We start from the raw sequence: 27,759 nt of genomic DNA, 5'->3' as shown, positions 1-27,759 counted from the left end.
GAGACTCAGGAGAAAATGGAGAGATTGGAGAGACTGGGGAGAGAATGGAGAGATTAGAGAGACTCAGGAGAAAATGGAGAGATTAGAGAGAGACTCAGGAGAAAATGGAGAGATTAGAGAGACTGGGGAGAAAATGGAGAGATTAGAGAGACTGGGGAGAGAATGGAGAGATTAGAGAGACTCAGGAGAAAATGGAGAGATTGGAGAGAGACTGGGGAGAGAATGGAGGGATTAGAGGGAGACTGGTGAGAAAGTGTTTCTAGCTGTTATAATATCAGTGTGAGCAGGAGTTGAGTGTGTGATAGTGATGGTGATGGTAATAGTGATGGTGATGGTAATAGTGATTGGTGATGGTGTTAGTGATGGTGATGGTGTTGGTCATTCATGAACGATTTTGAACGAGTCATTAAAATGATCTGATCTTCAGATCACTAGTGAGATGTTGAGCAGAACTTGACCTGTAAGAGTATTAAATAAAAGTTTGCTGAGGAAAACAAACTATTTGATTCTGTACTGGTAGAGCAGCATGTGGAGTGTTTTATGATATAAGGACGATGAGATCTTATTGTTCATAAAGATGATTAGCACAACGCCACGTGTTCAGTTCTCTTACGACTTCGTCTTCCGCTAAACGAACCGTCAACTAGAGCGTTACTCCTCTCTGCGCATGCGCTACCTTAAAGCACTGTAGAAAAGGAGGACTGGCGCACGCAGATGACGTTATGAGCAGCGAGTGAGAGTTGCGCATGCGCAGTGAAGCAGGCCTCCAGGCAGTGGTTAGCTCTGAAGAGGAAGCGGTTTGGTGTAAAGACGATTTTCGGAGTTTCAAGTTTTAACCTAAACAAACCACAATAAAAAGTTTATATATTTGTAATAAACGCCACATACACATATAAAATGGCATCGGGGACTCCGTAAGTATACTCTGATGGTTTATTATGTAATAAGTTAGTGTTCACAGCTGTTGTTTTTCAAGCTAGTTCTGTTAGCTTAGCATTTCGGTCTTATGCTACATAGCTAGCAGGTTTTACCGGAATAGTGTTAAACTCTGAATAAAGTTTATTATTTCTGACCGAGTTCATGTGTCTCTATTATTATTATTATTATTATTATTATTATTAGAGTAAAATTAAGAATGCTAGCGGACACAATCTGTATGTGCTGTTAGCATGTTTTTTTTAAATATAGTATAATAGCCGTTGCTAAGTTACAGATGTAATGGAGGGTCTGAAAGCGGCCTCTCTGAGCTCCAGAGGATCGCTGATACTAACCTCCTATAGTAAAGATCTGTGGGGATGAACAGGCCAAGTGCTGCTGAGACCACCACTGAGGCCTGCTAGCCCCACACACACACACCAGCTCGCGCATTAACACTCAGGTTGTACACACACACACACACACACACCTCTCTCACATCCCCTTGTTTTCCCCTCCAGGTGCCTGAACAGTCGCTGGGATCAGCCCAAACCCAAAGCAGATCTCCTGCAGGGGATTGTGGGAAATGTGTCTGTGAACACCCCTGCAGCAGTGACCCCGAGTCCAGGTGTTTCACACGGGGCAGGTTCTCCAGCTCCTTCTGCCCCACCACAGGGTGGAGTGGAGATGGCCACCGCAATGGCTGCCAAGCTGAACGCCATGTTAATGGCTAAAGGAAAACTCAAACCCCTGCAGCCTTTACCTAGTAAGGTACTGATCTCTCTCTCACACACACACACACATGCACACACACATGCACACTCACTATGGTGCCTGAGAGGCAAAACAGAAAACATGACAATTCGAAGAAACTGGTAAAGGTAGATTGAGTTTGAATAAAATACTTGCTTCTTATTGGACAAAACATCTGTCATTCAACATACAGGAAGTACGACAGGCTGCAGCAGGAGAAAGTGTGTGTGTGTGTGTGTGTGTGTGAGAGGGAGAAATAATGTATTTAATGCACTTTTGTTAAAAAATAGTTTAAAGTAATGCAGAACTTCACACACAAAAGAAACAGTTTTATGATTTATAAGGAGATGATTGTTTACTTCCTGTTTATCTTGAAATGAGTGAAAGATTTTTAATCACAAATAAAAACACACACACACACACACACACACACACACACACACACACACACACACACAACCTGCTCCATTGATTTCTCAGACTGAACCCTACACATGTGGTCTGGTGTTTCCTCAGTTCTCCACGGTTTCATCTGTTCATATTAAATGAGTAGAGAGAGAATGAAGCGAGTCACAAATGATTTATCATACAAGGTTTTGGATTGTGTGTGTGTGTGTGTGTGTGTGTGTGTAGGCTCCCCCCAGTGCTCCTGCACCCGTTAGCAGTGAGGAGATCGTGGTCACAGAAGTGGATATCAATGATGTACCTGTGAACTGCAGAAATCTGCTCACCAAAAGCAAAACACAGGAGGAGGTGTGTGTGTGTGTGTGTCTATCCAGCTATAGTTTTTGATTTGTGAGGACGTCCCTATAGGACAGTAATGTATCATTGTGTGTCTGGAGGATCTAAATGAGGTTGTATCAGAAAGTTTGGATACTGATGGTGTAACTGGTGCTGTTCTGACCCACGTGTGTTACCATGACGTCATCACGGACAGTGAGTTAGAACAAACGTGAAATTCTCTGTTAAACTGGGCAAATCTGCCAGAGGCGTGTGATGTACGCTGTGGCGAGTCGTTCGAGGTGTTTCAAGTTGCACGTGTGCTTCAGGAGTGGAAGAACTTGCTGGAAGACAAGAGATCAGGAAGACCTTCGAGCTCAAACCCCGAAAAACCGTCCATCAAATCGTGCATGAAGGTTATCGGAGAACATTCCACATCCACGCTACTCACCAGATTTGACTCTTGTGGACTTCACCCTCTCCCCAAGATGAAGATCTGGCGTGAATCTCAAAAGATGCTCAACACGCTTTGGAAAGAAGACGTTCAGGACACGTTCCAGCAGAAGACTGGGAGCTGTATTACTGTGTAAGGGGACTCTTGAAGGTGATGGTGTGGAAATGCAGATAAAGTTCTTTCTTGTGGAGAAGATTTTTACCACCACCTGGTAGTTTCTAGCTCTTTCTGTCCACAGTGTGATGTGTTGTGGTGATGAATGGATCTGTATTGAGATGAAGAATATAAACTAATAATAGTCTCCTGATTTCTCTCCCATCAGATTCACCTGTACAGCGGCGCCCTGGTCTCCACTAAGGGCCTGTACCTGAGCGACGCTGACAAACACACCTACAAAGGAGGGTGTGTGTGTGTGTGTGTGTGTGTGTGTGTGTGTGTGTGTGTGTGTGTGTGTGTGTGTGTGTGTGTGTGTGTGTGAAATATCCAGACTGTCTGATTTCATGTCCTTCCACTCTCTAACACGTCCCCTCTCTCTGTGTCTCCTGTAGAGAGCGTCCTCTGTATTTACATCTTCAGGGACGCAGTCAGGACGAAGTCAACAGTACGTCCACATCTTCCACGTCTCCCTGCTGCACCTGACCTACTGTTTCATCTCACTTTATTTCTAGTGCTCATTTCCAGTCAAACACCAGACTCTTCTCTTTCTTTCTTTTTTTTCAGAAGCTGTGATGCGGATCAAAGAGATCATCTCCGAGGACGTGCTGCGAGCGTCGGGGGGGCAGCAGCCGGCCGTAATGCCCCCGGTTCCTGTTTACCCCCAACCCCCCCGACCGTCCGTACCCACACAGCCACACCTCCCTACGCCACGCCCCCTGAACGCTCCCATAACGCCCGCACACAGACCCCCTCCTCCACATGCCGGGGTAGGTACCACCTTCTTAACCCTAGGGCTAAATGGGGTCGTGTTCCGGTTCCGTCTACGACGCGCCCCCACACACCTCCCCCCGGTTGAGGCAGATTAGCCGGAAACGGTCTCGCGGAACCGTGTAGAGATCTAACGAGCAGCACGTGATGCTTTAGAGCACTGGGGGGAGTGTGTGAGGGTGTGTCGAGCGGGATCGCAACACTGCATGCGTGTGTTTGGAGGTCAATGAAGGTGAGGCCATTGGAGATCATTTGGCTTTTGCTGATACCCACCTCCTAAATCAACATCAGCAGGGAGAACCTGGTCGATCTTCAGAGATCATGGCCTGCACTGCTCCTGCTCACACACACACACACACACACACACACACACACACACACACACACACACACACACACACACACACTGATCAGGACAAGAGAACATGGCCCGGTGCTGCCTGTTTGAAGACAGTAGTTTGTTTTGCTGTGGCTGACGTCTCTGTACACCGAGGTGAACTTTAACCACGTAATCAATACGACTCCTGACCACAAATACCCTCCCAATAAAGCTCTTCTGACGTTACACCGGGGGGAGATCACGGGGAGATCTGCGTCCACGAGCACTGCTAATGTGTTTAACATGCTTCTGAAAATAAATCTGAACTTGAAAAGCAGCAATTTGATTTTCATTTTTCACTTTTATGAAAACAGAAGGAGTTGGAGCTTTAGCGCCTCCGTGTGGGGGTTTAAAGGTAACGTTTAGGTCTGCAAAGCTGGAGCCGTACAGGGGGTGTGGTTTAGCTACGGGAGTGGGCGAGGCTAGTGCAGTGTGTGTGTAGAGCTCGAGTAGAGTACGGGTGTAGTGTGTAATCACTGTACCTCTGGTGCTGGTTGCAGAGTTTTGTGCACACTAAGCTATTTGTAGGATTGGAGCAATGCCTGCCGGACTTCAACGTGAACGAGAAGGTGGAGGGACCGAGCGGCTCCTACCTGCAGCACATCCAGACCGAGACGGGGGCGCGCGTCTTCCTGCGGGGGAAGGGCTCGGGGTACATCGAGCAGGCCTCACGGAGAGAGTCATTCGAACCCCTGTACCTGTACATCAGGTGTGTTCACCGTACCTTCATCAGGCTAACAGGGCCGTCTTTTACATGATGATTAGTAATGTGACCGTATCAGATGTTGCTTCGTCCTTCTCATAGCCACCCGAACTCTGCTGGCCTGGAATCCGCCAAGAAACTCTGCGAGAGCCTCCTGGAAACAGTGAGTGACATCTTTAATTGATTGATTCACCCAAGTGAGGTTCAGTGTAGATTTGGTGTTTAGTTCTTCCCTGTAGAACAAGTTTACATGATTAATCTGAAGGAATTTACTCCTCTGTAATGTTCACATTTCAGATCTTTAAGCTCCTTGTGTTGTGTGTGGAACAGCGTGATTAGGTGCAGCAGTAAAGATAATTAGACCGAGTTATTGTGGGTACTACCTTAAGGACCATGGACAGCTACCTCCTACAATATTTGATATTAATATTCTGTGGTGGTCAGTTCACGGCAGTCACACACACTCATCTCTTCCACGACCTTTAAATAGATTTGTATCTTTTTAAGGCCTTTTACTTTTTATTTATTTATTACGTTAAGCCAAACGTTTGTTTAAAAAAGTGCACATCATCTTCCATCATCTAATTCTTACATTTAATCAATCAATTAGAATAATAACATTTCAGCTGTTACCAAGCAAATAATCAGTACATTTCATTACAGAGGAAACAGAAGCTGCATCTGAAGTGGCATTTAGATGAATTTACACATGGGTTAATGCACCAAGGAGAGATGTGATGCTTTAATCTGCACTTTAAACACTGCTGTGGATTTTCATTTCCAGTCTGAGATTAAAGTTATTTAGAGATGACGTTGAGCACGGTGAGGGTAAAGACTCTGAGATGTAGAACATAAATCAAAAAATGATTTTGGAAACACCTGAGCAGATTCCTGTCCTAGGCTGATTTTACACGGGGTTTTCCCCACCAGGTGGCAGTGTTGCAGTGAATAAAATACAGTTTGAGAATGAAGTGTTTGACCAGCCCCTGATTACTGCATGATGGGGTGTGTGTGTGTGTGTGTGTGTGTGTGTGTGTGTGTGTGTGTGTGTGTGTGTGTGTGTGTGTGTGTGTGTGTGTGTGTGTGTGTGTGTGTGTGTGTGTGTGTGTGTGTGTGTTAGGTGCGAGCTGAACATGCGCGTATGGTATCGGTGTACACAGCTACAGGTTCCACACAAGGTAATACTGCTACAGTTTTATATTTCTATTTACCGGAATGTTCCTTCATGTTTGAACTGTAAACTCACGTCTTGTTGTAACTTGTTTGAATGTGCTTTTGTGTAAGTTTTAAAGTGTGTGTGTGTTTTGCAGCAGCATACCCGTCTCACGGATACTCGTCCTCCAGCAGCCAGGCATGGTACGGTTACCCCAGCACTTACCCATCATACCCTTCCACTGGGGGTTACTGGGGTCGAGGAGACGGAGCAGACGGAGCACAGATGGTGCAGTATCCCATGTGTCCTCGCCAGTCCACCTCCTTCATCCTGCAGGTTAGTGCTGTACAGCCCTGCAGAAGGTCCACCTCAATCACCGCTTACTCTCCAGCACACTGTTAATAACGTGTGTGTGTGTGTGTGTGTGTGTGTGTGTGTGTGTCAGGATGAAAACAAGACGTCAGACTCCACCGTAAACGACTCAGCCAGCATTTCCAGCCCAAAGAGACGCTTCATAGAGGAGAGTGAAGAGGAGGAAGGAGAAAAGGAGGTAGCAGAGGTGTGTTCTTCATCCTGTCCAAAATACCAGCCGTGTGCAGTCAGATTACATCTACCATCTCTAAACCTCTACCATCTCTAAACATCTAAACCTCTACCACCTCTAAACCTCTACCACCTCTAAACCTCTACCACCTCTAAACCTCTACCACCTCTAAAATCTCTACCACCTCTAAACCTCTACCATCTCTAAACCTCTACCACCTCTAAACCTCTACCACCTCTAAACCTCTACCACCTCTAAACCTCTAAACCTCTACCACCTCTAAACCTCTACCACCTCTAAACCTCTACCATCTCTAAACCTCTACCATCTCTAAACCTCTACCAATTCTAAACCTCTACCACCTCTAAACCTCTAAACCTCTACCATCTCTAAACCTCTACCATCTCTAAACCTCTACCATCTCTAAACCTCTACCACCTCTAAACCTCTACCATCTCTAAACCTCTACCATCTCTAAACCTCTACCATCTCTAAACCTCTACCATCTCTAAACCTCTACCATCTCTAAACATCTAAACCTCTACCACCTCTAAACCTCTACCACCTCTAAACCTCTACCAATTCTAAACCTCTACCATCTCTAAACCTCTAAACCTCTACCATCTCTAAACCTCTGCCATCTCTAAACCTCTAAACCTCTGCCTCTCTAAACCTCTACCTCTAAACCTCTACCTCTCTAAACATCTAAACCTCTACCATCTCTAAACATCTAAACCTCTACCATCTCTAAACCTCTAAACCTCTACCACCTCTAAACCTCTACCATCTCTAAACCCCACCATCTCTAAACCTCTACCTCTCTAAACCTCTACCTCTCTAAACCTCTACCATCTCTAAACCTCACCATCTCTAAACATCTACCATCTCTAAACCTCTAAACCTCACCTCTCTAAACCTCTACCATCTCTAAACCTCTAAACCTCTACGATCTCTAAACCTCTACCATCTCTAAACCTCTACCACCTCTAAACATCTACACATCTACCATCTCTAAACCTCTACCATCTCTAAACCTCTACCATCTCTAAACCGCTACCCTCTCTAAACCCCTACCATCTCTAAACCTCTAAACCTCTGCCTCTCTAAACCTCTACCTCTCTAAACCTCTACCATCTCTAAACATCTACCACCTCTAAACCTCTACCACCTCTAAACCTCTACCATCTCTAAACCTCTACCATCTCTAAACCTCTACCATCTCTAAACCTCTACCATCTCTAAACCTCTACCATCTCTAAACCTCTACCATCTCTAAACCTCTACCATCTCTAAACCTCTACCATCTCTAAACCTCTACCATCTCTAAACCTCTAAACCTCTACCTCTCTAAACCCCTACCATCTCTAAACCTCTACCATCTCTAAACCTCTACCATCTCTAAACATCTAAACCTCTACCATCTCTAAACATCTAAACCTCTACCATCTCTAAACCTCTAAACCTCTACCACCTCTAAACCTCTAAACCTCTACCTCTCTAAACCTCTGCCTCTCTAAACCTCTACCATCTCTAAACATCTAAACCTCTACCATCTCTAAACATCTAAACCTCTACCATCTCTAAACCTCTAAACCTCACCTCTCTAAACCTCTACCATCTCTAAACCTCTAAACCTCTACCATCTCTAAACCTCTAAACCTCTACCATCTCTAAACCTCTAAACCGCTACCATCTCTAAACCGCTACCATCTCTAAACCTCTAAACCTCTACCACCTCTAAACCTCTACCATCTCTAAACATCTACACATCTACCATCTCTAAACCTCTACCACTCTAAACCTCTACCACCTCTAAACCTCTGCCACCTCTAAACTCTACCACCTCTCTAAACCTCTACCTCTCTAAACCTCTAAACCTCTACCATCTCTAAACTCTACCATCTCTAAACCTCTACCATCTCTAAACCTCTGCCATCTCTAAACATCTAAACATCTACACATCTACCATCTCTAAACCTCTGCCATCTCTAAACCTCTAAACCTCTACCATCTCTAAACCTCTACCATCTCTAAACCTCTACCATCTCTAAACCTCTACCATCTCTAAACCTCTGCCATCTCTAAACCTCTACCATCTCTAAACCTCTAACCATCTCTAAACCTCTAACCATCTCTAAACCTCTAACCATCTCTAAACCCCTACCACCTCTAAACCCCTACCACCTCTAAACCCCTACCACCTCTAAACCTCTACCATCTCTAAACCTCTACCATCTCTAAACCTCTACCATCTCTAAACCTCTACCACCTCTAAACCTCTAAACCTCTACCTCTCTAAACCTCTAAACCTCTACCATCTCTAAACCTCTGCCATCTCTAAACCTCCACCATCTCTAAACATCTACCATCTCTAAACCTCACCATCTCTAAACATCTACCATCTCTAAACCTCTAAACCTCACCTCTCTAAACCCCACCTCTAAACCTCTACCATCTCTAAACCTCTAAACCCCTACCATCTCTAAACCTCTACCATCTCTAAACCTCTACCATCTCTAAACCTCTACCATCTCTAAACCTCTACCATCTCTAAACCTCTAAACCTCTACCACCTCTAAACCTCTAAACCTCTACCATCTCTAAACCTCACCATCTCTAAACCTCTAAACCTCTACCTCTAAACCTCACCATCTCTAAACCTCTACCATCCTCTAAACCTCTAAACCTCTACCATCTCTAAACCTCTACCATCCTCTAAACCTCTAAACCTCTACCATCTCTAAACCTCTACCATCTCTAAACCTCTACCACCTCTAAACATCTAAACCTCTACCATCTCTAAACCCCTACCATCTCTAAACCTCTACCACCTCTAAACATCTAAACCTCACCATCTCTAAACCTCTACCATCTCTAAACATCTAAACCTCTACCATCTCTAAACATCTAAACATCTACCATCTCTAAACATCTGCCATCTCTAAACATCTACCATCTCTAAACATCTACCACCTCTAAACCTCACCATCTCTAAACCTCCACCATCTCTAAACCCCACCATCTCTAAACCTCTAAACCCCACCATCTCTAAACCTCTACCATCTCTAAACCCCACCACCTCTAAACCTCTACCACCTCTAAACATCTACCATCTCTAAACATCTAAACCTCTACCACCTCTAAACCTCTACCATCTCTAAACCTCTACCTCTCTAAACCTCTAAACCTCTACCATCTCTAAACCTCTGCCATCTCTAAACCTCTACCACCTCTAAACATCTAAACCTCTACCATCTCTAAACCTCTACCATCTCTAAACATCTAAACCTCTACCATCTCTAAACATCTAAACATCTACCATCTCTAAACTCTACCATCTCTACCATCTCTACCATCTCTAAACTCTACCACCTCTAAACCTCTACCATCTCTAAACCTCACCATCTCTAAACCCCACCATCTCTAAACCTCTGCCTCTAAACCTCTGCCATCTCTAAACCTCTAACCATCTCTAAACCTCACCACCTCTAAACCTCTACCACCTCTAAACATCTACCATCTCTAAACATCTAAACCTCTGCCACCTCTAAACCTCTACCATCTCTAAACCTCACCACCTCTAAACATCTAAACCTCTACCATCTCTAAACCTCTACCATCTCTAAACCTCTGCCACCTCTAAACATCTAAACCTCTACCATCTCTAAACCTCTACCATCTCTAAACATCTAAACCTCTACCATCTCTAAACATCTAAACATCTACCATCTCTAAACCTCTACCATCTCTAAACATCTAAACCTCTACCATCTCTAAACCTCACCATCTCTAAACCTCTACCATCTCTAAACATCTAAACCTCTACCATCTCTAAACATCTAAACCTCTACCATCTCTAAACCTCTACCATCTCTAAACCTCTACCATCTCTAAACCTCTACCACCTCTAAACCTCTGCCATCTCTAAACCTCTACCATCTCTAAACCTCTACCATCTCTAAACATCTAAACCCCACCATCTCTAAACATCTACCACCTCTACCTCTAAACCTCTACCATCTCTAAACATCTAAACCTCTACCATCTCTAAACCTCTACCATCTCTAAACCTCTACCATCTCTAAACATCTACCATCTCTAAACCTCTAAACCTCTACCATCTCTAAACCTCTACCTCTAAACATCTACCATCTCTAAACATCTGCCATCTCTAAACATCTACCATCTCTAAACATCTACCACCATCTCTAAACATCTACCATCTCTAAACCCCACCACCTCTAAACCTCACCACCTCTAAACCTCTACCACCTCTAAACCTCACCACCTCTAAACCTCTACCATCTCTAAACATCTAAACCTCACCATCTCTAAACCTCTACCACCTCTAAACCTCTACCACCTCTAAACATCTACCATCTCTAAACATCTAAACATCTACCATCTCTAAACCTCTACCATCTCTAAACCCCAAACCTCTACCATCTCTAAACCCCACCATCTCTAAACATCTACCATCTCTAAACCTCACCATCTCTAAACCACTAAACCTCTACCACCATCTCTAAACTCTAAACCTCACCATCTCTAAACATCTAAACATCTACCATCTCTAAACCCCACCATCTCTAAACCTCTAAACCTCTACCATCTCTAAACCTCTACCATCTCTAAACCTCTACCATCTCTAAACCTCTACCATCTCTAAACCTCACCATCTCTAAACATCTACCACCTCTAAACCTCTACCATCTCTAAACCTCAAACCTCTACCATCTCTTAACCTCTACCATCTCTAAACCTCTAACATCTAAACCTCTACCATCTCTAAACCTCTACCATCTCTAGACCTCTACCATCTCTAGACCTCTAGACCTCTACCATCTCTAGACCTCTAAACCTCTACCATCTCTAAACATCTAAACCTCTACCATCTCTAAACCTCTACCATCTCTAAACCTCTACCATCTCTAAACCTCTAAACCTCTACCATCTCTAAACCTCTACCATCTCTAAACCTCTACCATCTCTAAACCTCTACCATCTCTAAACCTCACCATCTCTAAACCTCTACCATCTCTAAACATCTGCCACCTCTACCATCTCTAAACATCTAAACATCTACCATCTCTAAACATCTAAACATCTACCATCTCTAAACCTCTACCATCTCTAAACCTCACCATCTCTAAACCTCTCTAAACCTCTACCATCTCTAAACCTCTACCATCTCTAAACCTCTACCATCTCTAAACCTCTACCATCTCTAAACCTCTACCATCTCTAAACCTCTACCATCTACCATCTCTAAACATCTAAACATCTACCATCTCTAAACCTCTAAACCTCTACCATCTCTAAACCTCTACCATCTCTAAACCATCTACCATCTCTAAACCTCTACCATCTCTAAACCTCTACCATCTCTAAACCTCTACCATCTCTAAACCTCTACCATCTCTAAACCTCTACCATCTCTAAACCTCTACCATCTCTAAACCTCTACCATCTCTAAACCTCTACCATCTCTAAACCTCTACCATCTCTAAACATCTACCATCTCTAAACATCTACCATCTCTAAACATCTAAACATCTACCATCTCTAAACCTCACCATCTCTAAACCTCACCATCTCTAAACCTCTACCATCTCTAAACCTCTACCATCTCTAAACCTCTAAACCTCTACCATCTCTAAACCTCTACCATCTCTAAACCTCTACCATCTCTAAACCTACCATCTCTAAACCTCTACCATCTCTAAACCTCTAAACCTCTACCATCTCTTAACCTCTACCATCTCTAAACCTCTACCATCTAAACCTCTACCATCTCTAGACCTCACCATCTCTAGACCTCTAAACCCCACCATCTCTAAACATCTAAACCTCTACCATCTCTAAACCCCACCATCTCTAAACCTCTACCATCTCTAAACCTCTACCATCTAAACCTCTACCATCTCTAGACCTCACCATCTCTAGACCTCTAAACCTCTACCATCTCTAAACATCTAAACCTCACCATCTCTAAACCTCTACCATCTCTAAACCTCTACCATCTCTAAACCTCTAAACCTCTACCATCTCTAAACCTCTACCATCTCTAAACCTCTACCATCTCTAAACCTCTACCATCTCTAAACCTCTACCATCTCTAAACATCTAAACCTCTACCATCTCTAAACCTCTACCATCTCTAAACCTCTACCACCATCTCTAAACCTCTACCATCTCTAAACCTCTACCATCTCTAAACCTCTCTAAACCTCTACCACCTCTAAACCCCACCATCTCTAAACCTAAACCTCTACCACCTCTAAACCTCTACCATCTACCATCTCTAAACCTCTACCATCTCTAAACATCTAAACCTCTACCACCTCTAAACCCCTACCACCTCTAAACCTCTACCACCTCTAAACCTCTACCACCTCTAAACCTCTACCTCTAAACCTCTACCATCTCTAAACCCCACCATCTCTAAACCTCTACCATCTCTAAACCCCTACCATCTCTAAACCTCACCATCTCTAAACCTCTACCATCTCTAAACATCTACCATCTCTAAACATCTAAACATCTACCATCTCTAAACCTCTAAACCTCTACCATCTCTAAACCTCTAAACCTCTACCATCTCTAAACCTCTACCATCTCTAAACATCTACCATCTCTAAACATCTAAACCTCTACCACCTCTAAACCTCTACCACCTCTAAACCTCATCATCTCTAAACCTCTACCACCTCTAAACATCTAAACCTCTACCATCTCTAAACCTCTACCACCTCTAAACATCTACCACCCTAAACATCTAAATTTCTACCATCTCTAAACCTCTACCATCTCTAAACCTCTACCACCTCTACCACCTCTAAACCTCTACCACCTCTAAACCTCTACCATCTCTAAACCTCTAAACCTCTACCACCTCTAAACCTCACCATCTCTAAACCTCTACCACCTCTAAACCTCTACCATCTCTAAACCTCTAAACCTCTACCATCTCTAAACCTCTACCATCTACCATCTCTAAACCTCCACCATCTCTAAACCTCACCATCTCTAAACCTCTACCATCTCTAAACCTCTACCATCTCTAAACCTCTACCATCTCTAAACCTCTAAACCTCTACCATCTCTAAACCTCTACCACCTCTCTAAACCTCTACCATCTCTAAACCCCTACCACCTCTAAACCTCTACCATCTCTAAACCTCTAAACATCTACCATCTCTTAACCTCTACCATCTCTAAACCTCTACCATCTAAACCTCTACCATCTCTAAACCTCTACCATCTCTAGACCTCTAAACCTCTACCATCTCTAAACATCTAAACCTCTACCATCTCTAAACCTCACCATCTCTAAACATCTACCATCTCTAAACCTCTACCATCTAAACCTCTACCATCTCTAAACCTCTAAACCTCTACCATCTCTAAACCTCTAAACTCTAAACCTCTACCATCTCTAAACATCTAAACCTCTACCATCTCTAAACCTCACCATCTCTAAACCTCTACCATCTCTAAACCTCTAAACCTCTACCATCTCTAAACCTCTACCATCTCTAAACCTCTACCATCTCTAAACCTCTACCATCTCTAAACCTCTACCATCTCTAAACATCTAAACCTCTACCATCTCTAAACCTCTACCATCTCTAAACCTCTACCATCTCTAAACCTCTACCATCTCTAAACCTCTACCATCTCTAAACCTCTAAACCCCACCATCTCTAAACCTCTACCATCTCTAAACCTCACCATCTCTAAACCTCTACCATCTCTAAACATCTCTAAACCTCTACCATCCTAAACCTCTACCACCTCTAAACCTCACCACCTCTAAACCTCTACCTCTCTAAACCTCTAAACCTCACCATCTCTAAACCTCACCATCTCTAAACCTCTACCATCTCAAACCTCTACCATCTCTAAACCTACCATCTCTAAACCTCACCATCTCTAAACCTCTACCATCTCTAAACATCTACCATCTAAACATCTAAACATCTACCATCTCTAAACCTCTAAACCTCTACCATCTCTAAACCTCTAAACCTCTACCATCTCTAAACCTCTACCATCTCTAAACATCTACCATCTCTAAACATCTAAACCTCTACCATCTAAACCTCTACCACCTCTAAACCTCATCATCTCTAAACCTCTACCATCTCTAAACCTAAACCTCTACCACCTCTAAACATCTAAATTTCTACCATCTCTAAACCTCTACCATCTCTAAACCTCTACCACCTCTACCACCTCTAAACCTCTACCACCTCTAAACCTCTACCATCTCTAAACCCCTACCATCTCTAAACCTCTACCACCTCTAAACCTCTACCATCTCTAAACCTCACCACCTCTAAACCTCTACCATCTCTAAACCTCTAAACCTCTACCATCTCTAAACCTCTACCATCTACCATCTCTAAACCTCTACCATCTCTAAACCTCTACCACCTCTAAACCTCTACCATCTCAAACCTCTACCATCTACCATCTCTAAACCTCTACCATCTCTAAACCTCTACCATCTCTAAACCTCTACCATCTCTAAACCTCTACCATCTCTAAACCTCTACCACCTCTAAACCTCTACCATCTCTAAACCTCTACCATCTAAACCTCTACCAACTCTAAACATCTAAACCTCACCATCTCTAAACCTCTACCATCTCTAAACCTCTACCATCTCTAAACCTCTACCACCTCTAAACATCTACCATCTCTAAACCTCTAAACCTCTACCATCTCTAAACATCTAAACCTCTACCATCTCTAAACCTCTACCATCTCTAAACATCTACCATCTCTTAACCTCTACCATCCTCTAAACCTCTATCATCTCTAAACCTCTACCACCTCTAAACCTCTACCACCTCTAAACCTCACCATCTCTAAACCTCTACCATCTCTAAACCTCTAAACCTCTACCATCTCTAAACCTCACCATCTCTAAACCTCTAAACCTCTACCAACTCTAAACATCTAAACCTCTACCATCTCTAAACCTCTACCATCTCTAAACCTCTACCATCTCTAAACATCTACCATCTCTAAACCTCTAAACCTCTCTAAACCTCTAAACCTCTACCATCTCTAAACCCCACCACCTCTAAACCCCACCACCTCTACCACCTCTACCACCTCTACCACCTCTACCACCTCTACCATCTCTACCACCTCTACCACCTCTACCACCTCTACCACCTCTACCTCTAAACCTCACCACCTCTAAACCTCTACCATCTCTAAACATCTAAACCTCTACCATCTCTAAACATCTAAACCTCACCATCTCTAAACATCTAAACCCCACCATCTCTACCACCTCTACCACCTCTACCACCTCTACCACCTCTAAACCTCTACCACTCTAAACCTCTACCATCTCTAAACATCTAAACCCCACCATCTCTAAACATCTAAACCTCTACCATCTCTAAACATCTAAACCTCTACCACCTCTACCACCTCTACCATCTCTAAACCTCTAAACCTCTACCATCTCTAAACCTCTAAACCTCTACCATCTCTAAACCTCTACCACCTCTAAACCTCTAAACCTCTACCATCTCTAAACATCTAAACATCTACCATCTCTAAACCTCTACCATCTCTAAACCTCTATCATCTCTAAACCTCATCATCTCTAAACCTCACCATCTCTAAACATCTAAACCTCTACCACCTCTAAACCTCTACCACCTCTAAACCTCTACCACCTCTAAACATCTAAACCTCTACCATCTCTAAACCCCTACCACCTCTAAACATCTACCACCTCTAAACATCTAAACCTCTACCATCTCTAAACCTCTACCATCTCTAAACCTCTACCACCTCCACCACCTCTAAACCTCTACCACCTCTAAACCTCTACCACCTCTCTAAACCTCTACCACCTCTAAACCTCACCATCTCTAAACCTCTACCACCTCTAAACCTCTACCATCTCTAAACCTCTAAACCTCTACCATCTCTAAACCTCTACCACCTCTCTAAACCTCTACCACCTCTAAACCTCTACCATCTCTAAACCTCTCACCATCTCTAAACCTCTACCATCTCTAAACCTCTCTAAACATCTACCATCTCTAAACCTCTAAACCTCTACCATCTCTAAACATCTAAACCTCTACCATCTCTAAACCTCTACCATCTCTAAACATCTACCATCTCTAAACCTCTAAACCTCTACCACCTCTAAACCTCTACCACCTCTAAACCTCTACCACCTCTAAACCTCTACCACCTCTAAACCTCTAAACCTCACCACCTCTAAACCTCTACCATCTCTGAGCCTCTAAACCTCTACCATCTCTAAACCTCTAAACCTCTACCATCTCTAAACCTCTACCATCTCTAAACCTCTAAACATCTACCATCTCTAAACCTCTACCACCTCTAAACCTCTACCATCCTCTAAACCTCCACCATCTCTAAACCTCTGCCACCTCTGCCACCTCTAAACCTCTACCATCTCTAAACTCTACCATCTAAACCTCTACCATCTCTAAACCTCTACCATCTCTAAACCTCCACCATCTCTAAACCTCTAAACCCCTACCATCTCTAAACCTCTACCACTCTAAACCTCTACCATCTCTAAACCTCTACCATCTCTAAACCTCTAAACCTCTACCATCTCTAAACCTCTACCACCTCTAAACCTCTACCATCCTCTAAACCTCCACCATCTCTAAACCTCTAAACATCTGCCATCTCTAAACCTCTACCATCTCTAAACTCTACCATCTCTAAACCTCTACCATCTCTAAACCTCTACCATCTCTAAACCTCCACCATCTCTAAACCTCTAAACCCTACCATCTCTAAACCTCTACCACTCTAAACCTCTACCATCTCTAAACCTCTACCATCTCTAAACCTCTAAACCTCTACCACCTCTCTAAACCTCTACCACCTCTAAACCTCCACCATCTCTAAACCCCACCACCTCTACCACCTCTACCACCTCTACCACCTCTAAACCTCTAAACATCTAAACCTCTACCATCTCTAAACATCTAAACCTCTACCATCTCTAAACATCTAAACCTCACCATCTCTAAACCTCTACCATCTCTAAACCCCACCATCTCTAAACCTCACCATCTCTAAACCTCTAAACTTCTACCACCTCTAAACCTCTACCACCTCTACCATCTCTAAACCCCACCACCTCTACCACCTCTAAACCTCTACCACCTCTAAACCCCTACCATCTCTACCATCTCTACCATCTCTAAACCTCACCACCTCTAAACCTCTACCACCTCTAAACCTCTACCATCTCTAAACATCTAAACCTCTACCATCTCTAAACATCTAAACCTCTACCATCTCTAAACATCTAAACCTCTACCACCTCTAAACCTCTCTACCACCTCTACCACCTCTACCACCTCTAAACCTCTACCACCGCTTAAACATCTAAACCTCTGCCATCTCTAAACATCTAAACCTCTACCATCTCTAAACCTCTGCCACCTCTAAACCTCTACCTCTGCCATCTCTAAACCTCTAAACCTCTACCATCTCTAAACCTCTAAACCTCACCATCTCTAAACCTCTACCATCTCTAAACCTCTGCCACCTCTAAACCTCTAAACCTCTACCATCTCTAAACCTCTACCATCCTCTAAACCTCTAAACATCTACCATCTCTAAACCTCTAAACCTCTACCATCTCTAAACCTCTACCATCTCTAAACTCTACCACCTCTACCATCTCTAAACCTCTAAACCTCTACCATCTCTAAACCTCTAAACCTCACCATCTCTAAACCTCTACCATCTCTAAACCTCTGCCACCTCTAAACCTCTAAACCTCTACCATCTCTAAACCTCTACCATCCTCTAAACCTCTAAACATCTACCATCTCTAAACCTCTAAACCTCTACCATCTCTAAACCTCTACCATCTCTAAACCTCTCTACCATCTCTAAACCTCTACCATCTCTAAACATCTAAACCTCTACCATCTCTAAACATCTAAACATCTACCATCTCTAAACCTCTACCATCTCTAAACCTCTACCACCTCTAAACCTCTACCACCTCTAAACCTCTACCATCTCTAAACCTCTAAACCTCTACCATCTCTAAACATCTACCATCTCTAAACCTCTACCATCTACCATCTCTAAACCTCTACCATCTCTAAACCTCTACCACCTCTAAACCTCTACCATCTCTAAACATCTAAACCTCTACCATCTCTAAACATCTAAACCTCTACCATCTCTAAACCTCTACCATCTCTAAACCCCACCATCTCTAAACCCCACCATCTCTAAACCTCTAAACCTCACCATCTCTAAACCTCTACCATCTCTAAACCTCACCATCTCTAAACCTCTACCACCTCTACCACCTCTAAACCTCTACCACCTCTAAACCTCTACCACCTCTAAACATCTACCATCTCTAAACATCTACCATCTCTAAACCTCTAAACCTCTACCATCTCTAAACCTCTACCATCTAAACCTCTAAACCTCTATCATCTCTAAACATCTACCATCTCTAAACCTCTAAACCTCTACCATCTCTAAACCTCTACCATCTACCATCTCTAAACATCTACCATCTCTAAACCTCTACCTCTAAACCTCTACCACCTCTAAACCTCTACCATCTCTAAACATCTAAACCTCTACCATCTCTACCATCTCTAAACCTCACCATCTCTAAACCTCTACCATCCTCTAAACCTCTACCATCTCTACCACCTCTAAACCTCTACCATCTCTAAACCTCTACCATCTCTAAACCTCTAAACCTCTAAACCTCTACCATCTCTAAACCTCTGCATCTCTAAACCTCTACCACCTCTACCATCTAAACCTCTACCATCTCTACCATCTCTAAACCTCTACCATCTCTAAACCTCTAAACCCCACCACCTCTAAACATCTACCATCTCTAAACATCTACCATCTAAACCTCTAAACCTCTACCATCTAAACCTCACCATCTCTAAACCTCTAAACCTCTGCCACCTCTGCCACCTCTACCACCTAAACCTCTACCACCTCTAAACCTCACCACCTCTAAACCTCTACCATCTACCATCTAAACCTCACCATCTCTAAACATCTGCCATCTCTAAACCTCTACCACCTCTAAACTCTACCACCTCTCTAAACCTCTACCATCTAAACCTCTACCATCTCTAAACATCTACCATCTCTAAACCTCTAAACCCCTACCATCTCTAAACCTCTACCATCTCTAAACCTCTACCATCTCTAAACATCTAAACCTCTACCATCTCTAAACCTCTACCATCTCTAAACCTCTACCACCTCTACCATCCTAAACCTCTACCACCTCTAAACATCTAAACCTCTACCTCTAAACCTCTACCATCCTCTAAACCTCTACCTCTAAACCTCTACCTCTAAACCTCCACCATCTCTAAACCTCTACCACCTCTACCACCTAAACCTCTACCACCTCTAAACCTCTGCCATCTCTAAACATCTAAACCTCTACCATCTCTAAACATCTAAACATCTACCATCTCTAAACCTCTACCACCTCTAAACCTCTACCACCTCTAAACCTCTACCACCTCTAAACCTCTACCATCTAAACCTCTACCATCTCTAAACCTCTAAACCTCTACCATCTCTAAACCTCTACCATCTCTAAACCTCACCATCTACCATCTCTAAACATCTACCATCTCTAAACCTCTACCACCTCTAAACCTCTACCATCTCTAAACCTCTACCACCTCTCTAAACCTCTACCATCTCTAAACCTCTACCATCTCTAAACCCCTACCATCTCTAAACCTCTACCATCTCTAAACCTCTAAACCTCTACCATCTCTAAACCTCTACCATCTCTAAACCTCTACCATCTCTAAACATCTAAACCTCTACCATCTCTAAACCTCTACCATCTCTAAACATCTACCATCTCTAAACATCTACCACCTCTAAACATCTAAACCTCTACCACCTCTAAACCTCTACCACCTCTAAACATCTACCATCTCTAAACTCTAAACCTCTACCATCTCTAAACCTCACCATCTCTAAACCTCTAAACCTCTACCACCTCTAAACCTCTACCATCTCTAAACATCTAAACCTCTACCATCTCTAAACATCTAAACATCTACCATCTCTAAACCTCTACCACCTCTAAACCTCTACCACCTCTAAACCTCTACCATCTCTAAACCTCTAAACCTCTACCATCTCTAAACCTCTACCATCTACCATCTCTAAACCTCTACCACCTCTAAACCTCTACCATCTCTAAACCTCTACCATCTACCATCTCTAAACCTCTACCATCTCTAAACCCCTACCACCTCTAAACCTCTACCATCTCTAAACATCTAAACCTCTAAACCTCTACCACCTCTACCATCTCTACCACCTCTAAACCTCTACCACCTCTAAACATCTACCATCTCTAAACCTCTACCATCTCTAAACCCCACCATCTCTAAACCTCTACCATCTCTAAACATCTAAACCTCTACCATCTCTAAACATCTAAACATCTACCACCTCTACCATCTCTAAACCTCACCACCTCTAAACCTCTACCACCTCTAAACCTCACCATCTCTAAACCTCTAAACCTCTACCATCTCTAAACCTCTACCATCTCTAAACCTCTACCACCTCTAAACCTCCACCATCTCTAAACCTCTAAACCTCTACCATCTCTAAACCTCTACCACCTCTAAACCTCTACCACCTCTAAACCTCTACCATCTCTAAACCTCTACCATCTCTAAACCTCTCTAAACCTCTACCACCTCTAAACCTCTACCATCTCTAAACCTCTACCACCTCTAAACCCCACCATCTCTAAACCTCTAAACCTCACCATCTCTAAACATCTAAACCTCTACCATCTCTAAACCTCTACCATCTCTAAACCTCTAAACCTCTACCATCTCTAAACCTCTACCACCTCTAAACCTCTACCATCTACCACCTCTAAACATCTACCATCTCTAAACCTCTAAACCTCTACCACCTCTAAACCTCTACCTCTAAACCTCTACCATCTCTAAACCTCTAAACCTCTACCTCTAAACCTCTACCACCTCTAAACCTCCACCATCTCTAAACCTCTAAACCTCTACCATCTCTAAACCTCTACCATCTCTAAACCTCTACCATCTACCACCTCTAAACATCTACCATCTCTAAACCTCTCACCATCTCTAAACCTCTACCATCTCTAAACCTCTACCATCTCTAAACCTCTACCATCTCTAAACCTCTACCATCTCTAAACCTCTACCATCCTAAACCTCTACCATCTCTAAACTCTAAACCTCTACCTCTACCATCTCTAAACCTCTAAACCCCACCATCTCTAAACCTCTACCATCTCTAAACCTCACCATCTCTAAACATCTACCATCTCTAAACCTCTAAACCTCTACCACCTCTAAACCTCTAAACCTCTACCATCTCTAAACCTCTACCACTCTAAACATCTACCATCTCTAGACCTCTACCATCTCTAAACATCTAAACCTCTGCCGTCTCTAAACCTCTGCACCTCTAAACCTCTGCCTCTAAACCTCTCTACCACCTCTGCCACCTCTAAACCTCTGCCACCTCTGCCACCTCTGAGCCTCTACCATCTAAACCTCTACCTCTCTAAACATCTCTAAACCTCTACCATCTCTAAACATCTAAACCTCTACCGTCTCTAAACATCTACCTCTACCACCTCTAAACCTCTGCCTCTAAACCTCTAAACCTCTGCCGTCTCTAAACCTCTACCTCTCTAAACCTCTACCACCTCTACCATCTCTACCACCTCTACCACCTCTAAACCTCACCATCTCTAAACCTCTACCATCTCTAAACCTCTCACCATCTCTAAACATCTAAACCTCTACCATCTCTAAACCTCTAAACATCTACCATCTCTAAACCTCTACCACCTCTAAACATCTGCCATCTCTACCATCTCTAAACCTCTGCACCTCTAAACCTCTAAACCTCTAAACCTCCACCATCTCTAAACATCTAAACCTCTACCATCTCTAAACCTCTACCATCTCTAAACCTCTACCATCTACCATCTCTAAACTCTAAACCTCTACCATCTCTAAACCTCTACCTCTCTAAACATCTAAACCTCTACCATCTCTAAACCTCTACCATCTCTAAACCTCACCATCTCTAAACCCCACCACCTCTACCACCTCTAAACCTCTACCACCTCTAAACCCCTACCACCTCTAAACATCTACCATCTAAACATCTACCATCTCTAAACCTCTAAACCTCTACCATCTCTAAACCTCTACCATCTCTAAACCTCTAAACCTCTACCATCTCTAAACATCTACCATCTCTAAACCTCTAAACCTCTACCATCTCTAAACCTCACCACCTCTACCATCTCTAAACATCTACCATCTCTAAACCTCTACCATCTCTAAACATCTAAACATCTACCATCTCTAAACCTCTACCATCTCTAAACCTCTACCATCTACCATCTCTAAACATCTACCACCTCTAAACATCTAAACCTCTACCATCTAAACCTCTACCACCTCTAAACATCTACCATCTCTAAACCTCTAAACCTCTACCATCTCTAAACCTCTACCACCTCTACCACCTCTAAACCTCTACCATCTCTAAACCTCTACCATCCTCTAAACCTCTACCTCTAAACCTCTACCATCTCTAAACCTCTAAACATCTACCACCTCTAAACCTCTACCATCTCTAAACCTCTAAACCTCTACCATCTACCATCTCTAAACCTCTACCATCTCTAAACATCTACCACCTCTAAACCTCTACCATCTCTAAACCTCTACCACCTCTACCATCTCTAAACCTCTACCATCTCTAAACCTCACCACCTCTAAACTCTAAACCTCTACCATCTCTAAACATCTAAACATCTACCACCTCTAAACATCTACCACCTCTAAACCTCTACCACCTCTAAACATCTACCATCTCTAAACCTCTAAACCTCTACCACCACCACCTCTAAACCTCTAAACCTCTACCACCTCTAAACCTCTACCACCTCTAAACCTCTACCATCTCTAAACATCTAAACCTCACCATCTCTAAACATCTAAACATCTACCATCTCTAAACCTCTACCACCTCTAAACCTCTACCATCTACCACCTCTAAACCTCTACCATCTCTAAACCTCTAAACCTCTACCATCTCTAAACATCTACCATCTCTACCATCTCTAAACCTCTACCACCTCTAAACCTCTACCACCTCTAAACCTCTACCACCTCTACCATCTCTAAACCTCTACCATCTCTAAACCTCTACCATCTCTAAACCTCACCATCTCTAAACCTCTACCACCTCTAAACCTCTACCACCACCACCTCTAAACCTCTACCATCTACCATCTCTAAACCTCTACCATCTCTAAACCTCTACCATCTCTAAACATCTAAACCTCTACCATCTCTAAACATCTACCACCTCTACCACCTCTAAACCTCTACCACCTCTAAACCTCTACCACCTCTAAACCTCTACCACCTCTAAACCTCTACCACCTCTAAACCTCTAAACCTCTACCATCTCTAAACCTCTACCATCTCTAAACCTCTAAACCCCACCATCTCTAAACATCTACCATCTCTAAACCTCTAAACCTCTACCATCTCTAAACATCTACCATCTCTAAACCTCTACCATCTCTAAACATCTAAACATCTACCATCTCTAAACCTCTAAACATCTACCTCTACCATCTCTAAACCTCTACCATCTACCATCTCTAAACATCTACCACCTCTAAACATCTAAACCTCTACCACCTCTAAACCTCTACCACCTCTAAACCTCTACCACCTCTAAACCTCTACCACCTCTAAACCTACCACCTCTAAACCTCTACCACCTCTAAACCCCACCACCTCTACCACCTAAACCTCTACCACCTCTAAACCTCTACCACCTCTAAACCTCTACCACCTCTACCATCTCTAAACCTCTACCATCTCTAAACCTCTACCATCTACCATCTCTAAACATCTACCATCTCTAAACATCTACCATCTCTAAACCTCTACCATCTCTAAACATCTACCACCTCTAAACATCTACCACCTCTAAACCTCTACCTCTACCATCTACCATCTCTAAACCTCTACCATCTCTAAACATCTACCACCTCTAAACATCTACCACCTCTAAACCTCTACCACCTCTAAACCTCTACCACCTCTAAACCTCTACCACCTCTAAACCTCTACCATGTCTAAACCTCTACCATCTCTACCATCTCTACCACCTCTAAACCTCTACCATCTCTAAACATCTAAACCTCTAAACATCTAAACCTCTACCACCTCTCTAAACCTCACCATCTCTAAACCTCTACCATCTCTAAACCTCTACCATCTCTAAACCTCTAAACCTCTACCACTCTAAACCTCTACCATCTCTAAACCTCTACCATCTCTAAACCTCTAAACCTCTACCATCTCTAAACCTCTACCACCTCTAAACCTCTAAACCTCTACCATCTCTAAACCTCTACCATCTCTAAACCTCTACCATCTCTAAACCTCTACCACCTCTAAACCTCTACCACCTCTAAACCCCTACCACCTCTAAACCTCTACCATCTCTAAACCTCTAAACCTCTACCACCTCTAAACCTCACCACCTCTAAACCTCTACCACCTCTAAACCTCTAACATCTCTAAACCTCTACCACCTCTAAACCTCTACCACCTCTAAACCTCTACCATCTCTAAACCTCTACCATCTCTAAACCTCTACCATCTCTAAACCTCTAAACCTCTACCACTCTAAACCTCTAACATCTCTAAACCTCTACCACCTCTAAACCTCTACCACCTCTAAACCTCTAACATCTCTAAACCTCTACCATCTCTAAACCTCTACCATCTCTAAACATCTAAACCTCTACCACCTCTAAACCTCTACCACCTCTAAACCTCTACCACCTCTAAACCTCTACCACCTCTAAACCTCTACCACCTCTAAACCTCTACCATCTCTAAACCCCTACCACCTCTAAACCCCTACCACCTCTAAACCTCAACCACCTCTAAACCTCAACCACCTCTAAACCTCAACCACCTCTAAACCTCAACCATCTCTAAACCCCTACCACCTCTAAACCTCTACCTCTAAACCTCTACCATCTCTAAACCTCTACCATCTCTAAACCTCTACCACCTCTACCACCTCTAAACCTCTACCACCTCTAAACCTCTAAACCTCACCATCTCTAAACCTCTACCATCTCTACCACCTCTAAACCTCTACCATCTCTAAACATCTAATCCTCTACCATCTCTAAACATCTACCACCTCTAAACCTCTCTAAACTGTCATGTAGTACAGAGTGAATAAACATTCTTTTTCTGTAGTGTGTGTTGTGTGTGTGCGTGCGTGTGTCCATATTTGTAAATACAGGAACCTAAACCAGATCCAGTGGAAGAACATGATGATGATGGCAAATCAGATGGGTAAGTGCTCTCTTTTACACCCTGTGTGTGTGTGTGTGTGTGTGTGTGTGTGATTTAATATTGAATTTTTTAAAGATCTAATTTCAGCAGACTTTAAGGTCATTTATTAATTGATGTGGAATTGTGAGGATTTTCATTCTGCCCTTTAATGTGTCTCTGAGGGAACACTGACTGACTGTGTCTCTGTTCCACACGTAAAAAGGATTGTATTCAACGTTTCAGTAAGAACCCCTAATATATACAATACACTGTGTTCTGTACAGGATCCTGATGCCTCCTCCACCTGTGGTGTCGCTTCCAGCACCACTCAAGAGACCGAGACAAGAACCTGCTCTCACACACTGGTACACACACACACACACACACACACGCACACATCGCTGGCTCTAAAAATGAGATCTCATGGAAGGTCTGGTATAATGGGGGAAATCACAGCTCATTTGGTTCCAGATTTAATACACAACTTGTTTTGTGTCTCAGATGAAGAGGAGGTGAAGAAGGTGAAGATCTCTTCAGACTCTTTGGGTCTCGTCCCATACGGTGGAGATTCTTCTGATGAGGAAGAGGAGAAAACTCACAGTGGGCAAAAGAGCAATTCTTAACACACACACACACGAACCCCACCTCCTACCCCAGCCCTTTCCCCTCCAGCAGGAGAGAACGTGCCCTGACCGCTTCCCTCAGCTGAACTTTCTCTAGTTTGGTAAATGTTTAAACCTGTTCCTATGGAATAAAATCAAAACTTTGAAATCTTTGTGTTTTTAAATGCTGATGTTTTTAATTTTGTGCTCAACACAGCAGCTCCATTTATATAACACAAGATGGCGCTATTCAGCAGGTTCTCATGTGTGTCAGCATTTACAGTCTGAAGGATTTCTACCACAACGTGTGCGTGTGTGCGTGTGTGCGCGTGTGCGCGTGCGCGCGTGTGCGCGTGTGCGCGTGTGCGCGTGTGCTATAAAAGAAAAGGTCTGGAATTCTGTAGTAAACAAAAACATGGTAAAGTACCCAGAATCTGGTTTATATTTTAGATGATGGTCCAAAGTAAGGTTGATGCTGTTCAGCAAACCCCCAGAGTTCTCTCATCAGAACCACGAGGTGTCACCTGGAACGGGTCGCAGGAGTTCATTTGTGACATTTCTCTCCTCAATGTGCTTCAGAGCGAAAGGAGAAAAATCCATCATTACTTTAAAAAAAATGAAGCTCCATCAATCACAAACATCTCCAAAGACTCTAAAACCATCAAACACCATGATGAAACAGCTCTCATGAGGAACATCTCAGGAGACCAAGAGCTACCACTTTTACATCAATTTAATTAATTGGAATTGTCTCGAAGCAGCTTTACATGGATGAGGTTAATAGAAAGATTGAAAAGAATGTAGACGTTTCTTCTTTCTAACTGTAAATTTATCATTAATGAGAAGAGGAAAAACTCTGAGATGGTCTGAGGAAGAAACCTTGAGAGGAATCCGAATGTGCGTTCAGTACAGTTTCACCCTTACATGCGGAACTGTTCATGCAAACTGTGGTCCTGAACCACTGTAGTAGACTTGATCTTAATTACAGTCCAAATCCATCATCAAAGTTTTTGAGTTGATCAGAAGCATCCTCAGCTGCACAGGGGCTCCAATTAAATAGAGAAGATTTACATTTTTCATTTATGCCATTTGTTCTTCAGAGTGACTTACATTTCTCATTCATCTAGTTGAGCAGTAATGGGGTTAAGG

At 43.1% G+C, this 27,759-nt stretch overlaps 1 protein-coding gene across 2 annotated transcripts; it reads left to right on the top strand.

Moving 5' to 3' along the window:
* The first annotated feature begins 713 nt into the window (after window positions 1-713).
* Window positions 714-26,779, top strand: LOC124395354 (KH homology domain-containing protein 4-like). 2 transcript variants are annotated; one of them, XM_046863783.1, is made up of 14 exons: window positions 714-914; window positions 1,437-1,686; window positions 2,302-2,421; window positions 3,165-3,244; window positions 3,391-3,443; window positions 3,563-3,765; window positions 4,646-4,854; window positions 4,951-5,011; window positions 5,969-6,026; window positions 6,162-6,337; window positions 6,447-6,560; window positions 25,977-26,029; window positions 26,293-26,373; window positions 26,510-26,779. In XM_046863783.1, coding segments are annotated over exons 1-14 (1,476 nt in total). In that variant the 5' UTR covers window positions 714-897; the 3' UTR covers window positions 26,511-26,779. The 2 variants fall into 2 exon arrangements, with proteins under 2 accessions (XP_046719739.1, XP_046719738.1); XM_046863782.1 differs by having other exon boundaries at window positions 715-914; window positions 6,159-6,337.
* Window positions 26,780-27,759: the final 980 nt, after the last annotated feature.

The sequence above is a fragment of the Silurus meridionalis genome, chromosome 13, assembly GCF_014805685.1.
Source record: "Silurus meridionalis isolate SWU-2019-XX chromosome 13, ASM1480568v1, whole genome shotgun sequence".
Classification (NCBI taxonomy): Eukaryota; Metazoa; Chordata; class Actinopteri; order Siluriformes; family Siluridae; genus Silurus; species Silurus meridionalis.
Note: the sequence above shows the minus strand (reverse complement) of the source record. Positions and strands in the feature narration are given on the sequence as shown.

Excerpts from the sequence above, each read along its gene's own strand:
- LOC124395354 (XM_046863782.1), top strand. Across the intron at positions 1,687-2,301 it reads TGCAGCCTTTACCTAGTAAG|GCTCCCCCCAGTGCTCCTGC; the intron begins GTACTGATCTCT and ends GTGTGTGTGTAG. Across the intron at positions 4,855-4,950 it reads CCCCTGTACCTGTACATCAG|CCACCCGAACTCTGCTGGCC; the intron begins GTGTGTTCACCG and ends TCCTTCTCATAG.